The following is an 11,446-nucleotide window of genomic DNA, read 5'->3' as shown; positions in this document are numbered from 1 at the left end:
AGGCTCCCTGCCAAGCAGAGAGCCCGATGCGGAGCTCAATCCCAGGACCCTGGGATCATGACCCGAGCTGAAGGCTGTGGCTTTAACCAACCCACTGAGCCACCCAGGTGCCCCAATATGGTAATGATTCTTTACAGGGGAAGCCAGGGAGAACTCTATGGACTGACTTTGCCTTGTTCCAAGCTATAGAGGAGATCTTTTTATTTTTTAAAGATTTATTTATTTACTTATTTGACAGACAGAGATCACAAGTAGGCAGGGAGGCAAGCAGAGAGAGAGGGGGAAGCAGGCTCCCCGCTGAGCAGAGAGCCCGATGTGGGGCTCGATGCGGGTCTCGATGCGGGGCTCGATCCCAGGGCTCTGAGATCATGACCTGAGCCAAAGGCAGAGGCTTAACCCATGGAGCCATCCAGGCACCCCTATAGAGGAGATCTTTAGAAACATAGATGTAGCTATAAGAAGATGGACATCTGAATCAAAGGAGAAAGGCTGTGTGATGCAATAGAATACTGAACTAGGTGTTGTCCTTTTCTATCATTTGACCCACATCACTTAACTTCTCAAGGCCTGAGTTTCCTCTTTAACTGGTGCTCATGGTTTGGCTTCCTACAAAGACAACAGTGAGTATTCTTGGAGCAGTTTTTCATTATTGTGATAACAAATAACCTGAGTGGACTTGATCAGGCATAGAGCAGGGAGTCAGTATGTTTGATTGCCCTGGGTGAAAGCTGCAGTGGGACATTCAAACTCAGAAAAGAGGAGCCCTTATAGACTCTGGTGAGTACAACTATGACTTGAGTAACTTGGATGGGTACAGGTGCCCCCTGGGTGAATAAAGATAAAATTTAAATGTTATCAGGAGACCTGCATTGAAATAGTACTCTCTGAGGTCTGCTGTCAAAAACAGACTGAGGGCTCTAATGAGGAATTAATCATAACGGGAAGGGGAATCTAGGCAGATGATTAGAACTTAGAAGTACCTTGGAATGCTGGAGATGGCTGATAGTGTAGCTCCATGTCTCTGGAACCTGATGCCTTCCCAAGATGTAGGTTTGGGGAATAGACTCTGAGCATGTAAAAATGAACTAAAACAGTGGCGATCTAAGAACCAAGGACCAAAGTTCAACATACAAAATAATCGCTTATCCTTATTGTTCTGTTTCTATATGGTTTTTATTTATTAAAAAAAAAATCTTGACATCCTAATAAGATTTGGATCAAGTGACATTTAAAAAGTAAAAATGCACATGACCATATTTGTACCTGACTATGGTGACGAGGTCTTAACCAATTATATCTAATGAACAGTGGCCTAAGTAGATAATCTCTTAAGTTTCTCCAAGTTCTAAAATGTTACATTTTATTTTAAAGATGAGAATAACATGTCACCAAACTTGAACATCTGACTAGTACATTCTTGAACAAGAAAATCTTGATTTATAGTATTTGGCACTGAAGAGTCTTGAACACTTGGGATGTGTGGGTAATTAAAGAGCAGATGCTTACAGAATGATAGCTTGTTATCTGGTTCTTGACATGTTGTACTTACTTGAACTTTCATTTTTACCCCAGATTTCTCAATAGCAGTGCACATTTCTGGCCATGTTTGGGGTGTGCCTTGACAGTGATCAAGATGCTAATTACTTGCAAGTATTTATTCAAATTCAAAAAGAAAGAGGGCTCCTTACTATACTATTAGCTTATCTAATAGATTTATTTTATTTTATTTTAATATTTTAGTGGGTAAGTTCGATGAAAATGGAGATTTTTCTTCTTTTCTTTTCTTTTTTTTTTTTTTTTGTTCATTGATACATAACGAGTGCCCAGAACAGTGCCTGGAACAAAAGAGGTACTTAAAAAACATTTGCTTCACACAAAAAAAACCCCTGTATATAAAATGCTAAAAGTGTGAAATGTTTCTTCTTTTCTCTATCAGTCATATTCCCTCCCAGAGTAATGAGCTGTGTGTATTGTCATAGGATTCCCAATGTTTATGCTACCTCCCCATCGCAAGATTTATATCGCTGCCTCTTGCCCGGGCTTATAAAAATCCTTTGTAAACAAGGGTAGTGAACATTTGACTTGCTGTGGTCATTGCACATGAGCATATATGATGTACACTATGTCCCAGCAGAAGCTTGAAGAGTTATTGCATGTTTCTGCCAAGTCACTTGCTCTTCTTCTCTGCCACAAGAGGAAGACATATCCCGGCTAGGGCTGCTTTGTCATCCTGGATCCTGGAATGAGAAGGTATGTGGACAAACCTGGAGCTGATTTGCCATTGCCAGTTGTAACATGATTGACAACTAACTCTTGATATCACAAGCCAATGGGAACTAATGATTATTATCTCACCAAAACCTGGTGAGAATCTATATGAATTCTGGATAAATGTGAAAGTTAGCACATAAAAATGATTTAAAGAAAAAGTGTAGGGTGCCTGGGTGACTCAGTGGGTTATTAAGCCTCTGCCTTCGGCTCAGGTCATGATCTCAGGGACTCAGGATTGAGTCCTGCGTTGGGCTTTCTGCTCAGCAGAGAGCACGCCTCCCTCTCTCTCTGCCTGCCTCTCTGCCTACTTGTGATCTCTCTCTCTCTGTCAAATAAATAAATAAAATCTTTTTTTTAAAGTGTAGGATGTTTTTCTTTATAGAAGTATTAAGGCTGTGGGGCACCTGGGTGGCTCAGTGGGTTAAGCCGCTGCCTTCGGCTCAGGTCATGATCCCAGGTCCTGGGTTCGAGCCCCACATCGGGCTTTCTGCTCAGCGGGGAGCCTGCTTCCTCCTCTCTCTCTGCCTGCCTCTCTGCCTACTTGTGATTTCTCTCTGTCAAATAAATAAATAAAATCTTTAAAAAAAAAAGAAGTATTAAGGCTGTGTTACAGGAAGTAAGGGACACAAGTTTCATAAATGATAAATATCCTTTGGTAGGATTTTTAGATTTTCAAGTTATCCATGTTCTCAGCTATGTGCCCTGGGATGACACAAAATAAAGGCTTAGTGGATGTTTAATGTTTGAATGCTTTCTTTTGCATTTTGTGGGGGAAGGAGTAGGTAGAGGAGGGTTGTTAAAAAAAGAAGCCTGTAGGGGCACCGGGGTGGCTCAGTGGGTTAAGCCTCTGCCTTCGGCTCCTGCATCAGGATCTCTGCTCAGTGGGGAGCCTGCTTCCCCCGCAACCCCGCAACCCCGCCACCCCCATCCCCCCCACCATCCCCCCGCCACCATCCCCCCCACCATCCCCCTGCCACCATCCCCCGCCACCACCACCCGCCACCTGCCTTCCACCTGCCCGCCTCTCTGCCCACCTGTAATTTCTGTCAAATAAGTAAATAAAATCTTTTTTTTTTAAAGGAAGGCTGTAGAGAAGAGTGGCAGACTGCAACAACATTGATTCATTTTAGAATATGCTAATTCTTTGCCTTTTAGATACCTACAGAAGTAATGTTGGGGAGAAAGCAGGTGGCAGACACCAGATAGCTTATCTGATAACTGCTGCTGCCAATTTCATTTTTGACTCATGATAGCCTTTAAGGAACAGTTTCTTCTTGGGAAACAGATATTTAACTTTTAATTTCAATTTAATGCATTTGTTCATTTACTCAGCGTATTTACTGAGAATCCACTGTGTGTTAGACATTGTACCAGGGCAAAATATGAGCCATACTCATAAGATTTCACTACTTCAAATTCCACATCCAAGTGACCTATTTACCCCAAATTATTCCACAAATTTTCATATCTAAGATATCTGCTCCAAACACAGTCTAAATTCATCCTCAACACAATCTGAAATCCCTTACCATCTCCTTCCCCATAAGAAGCATAATAGTGAAGGGGAGAATAGAAGAGGAGGGTCATAAAAGTAGGGCATCCGGGAGCACACTCTAGAAAAGTAGCAGCTTAGCTATAATCTCCAAGGCAAGAAGAGACTTGTTTAGAGGAAGCAATATGAAATATGCTAAAAAGTGGCATTTCTTTTATATGCCAACTTCTCCAGTACTGCCCCTTCCATCCCAGGTCACGAATTAGGCTTTGTTCCCCATGATATTAAGGCCTGGCTTCATCTTGCTCACTACCCCCACACCCAACCCCACTTCCAATTATTCCTTCAATCAGAGCCTCTCTTTTTGGCATTCAGATAAATGGCTTCTTTCAACAATAGGTAACAATACACACAAACTCAAGACCAAACCTTTACTCATCTCACTCACACAGTGGGAAATTAGGATGGACTTCAAGTTTGGTCGGTCCACCCATTCATTTGCGCTGGAAACCTCGGGTCCTTTCTATCTTATTTCTCTGCCATTCCCGGCTTCATCTGAAAGATGGTCATAAGGTAACTGCCAACTGCAATTGCTGCTGCGTGCTTCTTTGTTTCCATCTCATGAGATGAGGATATAGATGATACCAATAGCCTACTCAACAAAGGAGCTCCATACACTTAAACCAGATCTTGCAACTTTCTTTCTGCAGAGCATGGAACATTTACAGAATGGACTATATATGAATTCACCCTGAAAACCTCAGTGCATTTCAAAAAGTAGACATATATAATCCACATTTTCTTTACACTTGGCAAAGTTCTTACTTGATTAATATGGTGCACATTAATTCTTGCACATTACTTTTATTGACAGCAAGTAATTAAAAATGATTACTTTTGTATTAAAACACCAATGGGGTACATAGAAAAATAAAATATATAAATTATACAAAATTTTAAAGATAAAACAGGAAACTCAAAGAGACTGCATTCAGTCAGATGACTTTGAGCTGCCTCTTCCATCTTCAGTTCTTCATTCCTCTCTGCTTATAGGGAAATTGGAAAACACCTTGAGAAAAAATTATGAAAATATTTCTTTTCACAGTTTAGTATAATCTCAGCTCACCGCTAGTAAAATGGAGCTAATAGGCTTAAACTGTCATCTCTTTTCCCACCTTTTGCATAGGAAATTAATGAATACTAGCCTATGCTAGACTCAAAGGAGTTTCTCTTATGATGACATTTAGGGTCCTAGGCTTTTTAAAGAAGACTTTATTTTGGAAAGATGGCAAAGAAAATTCCCTCAGGGCAAAGGAAACTGCCTATTCAGCAACACTCTGAGTTTCTCTGGGTAAAAGCTTTGTTTTACTTTTGTATTCCTGGTACTTGGCTGAAGGCATGGCACACACTAGGTGCTCCATAAATGTTTTTTAGATACATAATGTAAGCTTCCTCTTACCTGTTGGCAGGTAAAATGGATTTAGGAACTTTGAACCTCTCTTCTTCTGTGAGCACCAGCCCTCAGAGCAGTGGTCAGGGGAAATTTTCCACTCAAGGAAAAAACAACACACTGCTATCTTTTCCGTTTTGGCCTGGGCTCTATGACTAGGGTGGCCCCTCCTACAGGAAGGTGAGTGAGAGGGTTCCTGCTGCTCTAGTTGGCAGCAGGCATTCCAGAATAGGAGAATGGATTTGGCATTGTTTACTTTAGACTCCATTGTCTCTTCCAGATGTGGGGGAAGTGAAATAGCGTAAGGAAGGGAGGACTAGAGGCACAACTTAGGAGAAAGATAATTAGAATAAATCTTGAAGCCACCTTTCCCCAAATGTTCTCTCCATAGGCAGGGCTAAGGCACAAAGCAGGAGGGGAGTAGCCAGTAGGCTTCAAGGATGAGGGGAGATAATGGACCGAAGAAAAGTAGATCTTAAAAGTTTTCATCACAAAAAAATTAGTTTCATGACAGATACTAATCAGGGTGTGACAATCACTTTGCAATACGAATACTGAATCACTATGTTGAATACCTGAAACTAATAAAATGTTATATGTTAATTATACTTCAGTAAAAAACATTGTAAATTAATAGAAATTAAGACTAGACCTCAAAAAAGGCCTGAAAAAAAGTGATACCCCTCAGAAAGTTGTGTGTGAAACTGTCTACTAACTATACCAAAAAGACCATTCAGAAGAAGATAATTTGAGAATTTTTATTAAGAAATATATAGTGTCAATTACAAAGCAATATGTATATTTTTAAAAGTGCTTACAAATAAATAAAAAATATATTCCATAAATGTTAAAATATATATATTTTAGCTTTAACAAAGGCACTTCTTCAGAAACTAATTGCATATATATATATATATACATACATATATATATATATAAAACTTGTCAGATAATTTTTAAAACTTGATTTACAATACTTCTACAATATTTTGCTTGGAAATTCTTTCAAATTGCTTCATTAGATGTACAACTTTTTGTGCCCCTCTTTTTGCTTTTATTTTCTTCTTTTGTATGTTTTTGGTATGAGAACATAAGAATTATCAGTACATGTAGAAGAAATTCTTGCCTTTTAAACAGATGTTTCCATGCTGTTGAGTTCAAGCTTTCTTGCTTTAACTTTCTCCTTTCCCCTTCTACGTTGTGTTTAGATTCTTCCCTTGAAGTAAGGTTTATGTAGGTGCAGCCAAAAATCACCTCACACAGCCAGTGGCTCAGGCACCTCTACTACATCCCTCTCCATTTGAGGGATAGTATTTCCCCTGCCCACATCAAACAACAGCTTACAAAAATAAGTTAAGAAACCCTACCATAATTAAAAAATAACTATCAGTGGTCTTTTAAATGTCACAGTTAGAATTAACATTACATCTACCTAATAAAGATGATTTATTTTGTTGCTATGAAATATAGCCTTAAGGAAGGTATATTTTGTTTCTAAGAAATACGACTGAAACGACGCCACAGTTCCATTAAGTATGCAACTTGTTCCCGGCATTTATACGTTGTCACTTCTCTTTTCTTTCTTTTCTTCTTTGCCTGGGTATTATTTGTCTGTGGAATAGGAGAATCAGTGGTCAGGACTGTCACTATCTTTAACAACCATCGAATGGCAGGGTTTTCTTTGTTTGTTTGTTTGTTTTTTTAAAGATTTTATTTATTTATTTGACAGAGAGAGAAATCACAAGTAGGCAGAGAGGCAGGCAGAGAGAGAGGAGGAAGCAGGCTCCCCAGTGAGCAGAGAGCCTGATGTGGGCCTCGATCCCAGGACCCTGGAATCGTGACCTGAGCCGAGGGCAGAGGCTTAACCCACTGAGCCACCCAGGTGCCCCATGGCAGGGTTTTCTTTATGCAAATCCATCTCTCAAGTGTGTCGCCAAAACACCTACTCACTGGCTTCTCCTGTGGGCTTTCTCCAGAGGAATGCCCTCCCACCTCTCCACCCGCCTACTCTCGGTTCAAGGCCAAGCACCACCTCCGTTACAAGGCCTCTGCTCAGACTTTTCTTTTGGAAACTCTTCTGGTGCTTCGGAGTGTGTTTCATTTAACTTGGCTCGCACTTACGTGCTATTTTTATTATTGCATCATGGGTATTCCCTGTAGTGCTGAGCACAATGTCTTTTACGTAGGAAATGTTGAATATTTATTGAATGACTAAATAAATAATTCGGTTGATGGTTTCATGATCTCTCTGACAAGGCCATTAAGTACCTCAAGAACACAGTGTATGCCTCTTTATAAATATAATCCAGTAGACCTAGTATTTGGACCCAAAGTTCTCCTCCTTTCTGTCCCTCCCACCACCTACTACCTACGTGTGCACAGACTAAAGAGGAGTTTAACTTAAAAAAAAAAAAAAAAAGATTGTGATAATCTTCCTGTGTGTTCCTTCACCCGAATTACTCTTGGGTAGTGGCAGACTGGGCCTTCTAGACACACAGTATTGAGATCAAGCAAATTCATCAGGTTACTAAGCAAAAATCTTATAATATTTATAATATTATTATACTTATATTATTAAGTATATTAATACTTAAATATTATTAGACTTAGGCTCTCCCTTTGGGCTTGAGAGGGGGCTGAAATAAATTAGTCAGACTTTCCCTTTTTCACAAGCTGTCCAGAACTTGATCTAGATTGTCTTCTATGTTCTTCATGTGGATGAATATAGTTGCGGCCATCTGTAGATTTGCCAGTCTGTTTGATAGAAAGCATAGAGCCAAACAGGTTTTTCACATGGCTGTCTGGTATTGAGTGTTTAACTCATGCCCAGTCTGGATGGACCATATGGCTTAATCTTCAAACTCTAAAGTAGTGACAAGGCAGCTATACACTTAGTGTGCAGACTGAGAAAGGTCATCAGTTAATAGGCAGGCAGTAGTCACATATAGCCGCTCTTGTCTCTCTTTTCTCTTTTTTTAATTTGTCACCAGGGAGAAAAATGCCCTATTTTACTTGCCTGCTGAAATAGGTATTTACTGAAGATTTGTCATGTGCCAGGCATTACTCTAAGTACTTTAACATCTATTGACTGATTTATTTCTCATAAACACTCTATATGGAATTTGCTAATAAGACCCTCATTTTGCAGATGAAACTCACACTGAGCCTAGAAGTTAAGTTAGAAGTTTTGGGGCTAGGATTCAAAGTCAGGCAAGACCTTCTCCAGATTTCCTGCCCCTAACTCTGCACTACTGTTTCTATTTAAAGTTACACATCCATTCAAATGCATATAACTGCATATACAAAAATCCATTATGTAAAGAGACAGCCATACAAACAATTAAGCAAATGTGGGTAGAAATTAAAGGTATAATTTAACATTTTAAGAGAGAAGCACACATTATTAAGTGATAATCTCATTAGGAGCCCATGCATCCGGATTGTGATTTTGAAGGTCTAGGTTGGGTCCTTGGGTGGATAATCACCCTCTCATGCTCCGGCAGCCAGGACGGAGGAGACTCACTGATCATAATTTAAAATACTGCCTAAAGTTGGAACTACAGATGCTTCCCAGACAACCAGAACCTTAGAAGTAGATGGGTTTGGGGTCCCTGCGTGAACGTGGGGCTAAATCTACAGATTTTACCCGGCTCCTTTGCTCTTGGAAAGATAGGTCCCGAATAAAAATCGTAACGACTTCTGCAACCAAGTCCCACTTTAACTAAGGTTAATTCTAAAGCGAGAGTCCAATATTGGCTTACCCGCATTCCGGAGTAGCCTGGGCACTGGAGAGTGAGCGTAGCATTAGTTCCTATTGCAAAGATTTCCTTGGCGAGAGACGTGCAGCCGTGGGTGGGATAGAAGGTAATGCGCTCGATTTTAGTAAGGCAATCCGGCTGCTCACGGGCGGCAAGGTTTACGAGAAAAGAGAAAAACACCAGGAAAAACAAACAAACAGCAAAAACAAAACAAAACAACAACAACAACAAAAACCCACAGTCGGTAAGAAATGAATGAAAGATGCGACGGGGCAGGTGCAGGATGGGGAGCGGGAGCCACAACAAACTCGTTTCGAGCGGGAGGAAGAGGTCTCGGTGGAAGAGAGGGAGAAAGAACCCATGGAGGGAGGGGGAAGAGGGCGTTTTGAGGTTCTCGCTCCTCCCGGGTCTCCCGGCCCAGGCGACTGCCAAGAGGCGGCGCCCAGAGCCGAGGCTGTGCACCTCGGGAGGGGCTCTGACGTGGTTGCCTGGTCCGGGTTCCCGATTTGCCTTTCCTCCCAGGGGCGCGGGGGGTGCGGTGGGAGCGGGGACTCTCCCGGAATCCCGCTCGCTCGGGGAGAGACTTCCTTGCCCTAAATTGGAACAGAAGTAGTATCCCAAGCTGGGCACCGGCCCAGGGGTTTCCGGCAGCCCCGCCTCCCTACGTGGTCTGCGACGCCTGGGAGCCTTGCCACCGCCTGCGGGTCTACGCACAGTGAGGACACCCTCTCCCGAGAATGCCTGGTGTTCCTCTGGAGAAAGCCAGCAGTACTGACCACCCACTCACCGGGTCTTCACAATAGATGGGATTGTTGAATTCGGTGCTTTTGATCTGGAAGAAAGAAAGAAAAAAAAAAATGACAAGAAGGGTAGTTAGTTCAAAAGGGAAATCATAAGGCCCCCACCCCAGCCCCGCTGCCTGCTCCCAGGTTTTAAGGATGCTCTGAAAGCAGTTACCACTTAGACACTTGTTTCCTATGCATCTGTTCTTGCCATTGACAAGGCAGTGAAACCCTCTGAGTTCAGATAGTGCCTGTTACTGTTTGAAACTAGATATCAAAGAATCCTGGTCCTAAAGAGAGACCCTCCCACACAATCAAACTGGGCACACTTGTATATAGGACTACACAAGTGAGCAACAATACCATCTTTTTGAATGCCCTCATCTGCCTTGTAGCCATTCATGCATTTCACACATGCATGCTCTAGCCAGAAATTAGAATAATCAGGAAAATGATTACTACTATATATTAAAACTGTGAAGAGCACCTTATCCCATAATGGCATTCTAAGGCTTCTAGCACATTAGAAAGAACCGAAATGCACCTTTCCCAGGAATATTATCTCTAGTTAGGCCTTAGTTCACAAGAATTCCCTCGTTTTTACTCTCCTTTCTCTCTCAAGCTCTTTCCCACTGTCTTTCTATTGCACTGATGGAGCAGGACTTTGGCAGAGAATAGACACCTTGATAGATATGTGTGCTCCTTATCAGTATCTGCACACTTAACGTGTGCCAATTTTTAGGTAGTTGTTTGAGAAGCCAATATGTTTAAATATCACTTATAAAATTTTTTGACAAAATGCTGGGCCATGATTTTTTCCAAATTATTTTTCTTTCCTTAAAAATTAAACTGTAGCTTGTATATGGGTATGCCTATTCTTTGATGAAAACACATTTGTTTTTTTAAAAAATGTTTCTTCACTTACCCCATTCATATATTTCTCCAGGGCTTGATAAATGACTTCCTGATATTTCTTTCTAATCTTTTCAAAGTCACAGTCAGTGAAATTGTAGGATAGCACCAGCCCTACAAGTTGCAAGATGAAGATCTTCCTGAAAAAAACTGAAAGACCAATAATAAAGCATCAGGCAATGTACTTGGAAACCCATTTCCACCCTGGTGTCTCACTAAACTCTTTCCATCCACACTAAATCGCCTCTATATCTGCAAGGCCTGCCTTAGAGTTATGTGCCCAGACACCACTCTTTGCCTCTCATTCCCAGTGCACATGAAGCCCATATTCACCCATGCTGTTGCCTGAAGTTGGAGTCTCCCTGATGCTCCAGAGCTTTCTGGCTCCACATATATAACACCTAAACGCCTACGGGCTCTTTTCTTCTAGGCCAATGATTTTCCTTGATGTCATTCTCTTCCTTTATAGAATTCTGAATTGATTACATGAAAGAAAAACTAGAACTAGCCAAATCTATGGAATTTTCACATTGGTAAAATCATCAGGAATTTCCCTCACCTTCCTCCTTTTATGTTTGTCCTAAACCCTTGATGTGTATCTGAAAGTGCTTTAAGAAACAGATGCCTGTATCTTTCTCCTAAGAGACATTTCCATAGCTAAGCCCCTTTCTGATTGGAAAATAAATACCCCCAAAGGGCAACCACTCTAAGGATTAAGTACCGATGCTTACACATGCCGTTTACCCTGAGCATTTCTTTTGGCCAATTTCAACTAGATTCT

General features: G+C 41.2%; 1 protein-coding gene across 1 annotated transcript; it reads right to left on the bottom strand.

Annotated features, from left to right (window-relative positions):
• Positions 1 to 5,966: 5,966 nt before the first annotated feature.
• TSLP (thymic stromal lymphopoietin) lies at positions 5,967 to 11,400 on the bottom strand. Its single transcript, XM_047731804.1, is given in 6 exon segments — positions 5,967 to 6,824; positions 8,975 to 9,109; positions 9,759 to 9,803; positions 10,679 to 10,824; positions 10,827 to 10,849; positions 11,387 to 11,400. Coding segments are annotated over 6 exon segments (480 nt in total). The 3' UTR covers positions 5,967 to 6,707.
• Positions 11,401 to 11,446: the final 46 nt, after the last annotated feature.

The sequence above is a fragment of the Lutra lutra genome, chromosome 5 (genome assembly GCF_902655055.1).
Source record: "Lutra lutra chromosome 5, mLutLut1.2, whole genome shotgun sequence".
Taxonomy (NCBI): domain Eukaryota; kingdom Metazoa; phylum Chordata; class Mammalia; order Carnivora; family Mustelidae; genus Lutra; species Lutra lutra.
This window is presented reverse-complemented; position numbering and strand designations above follow the sequence as displayed.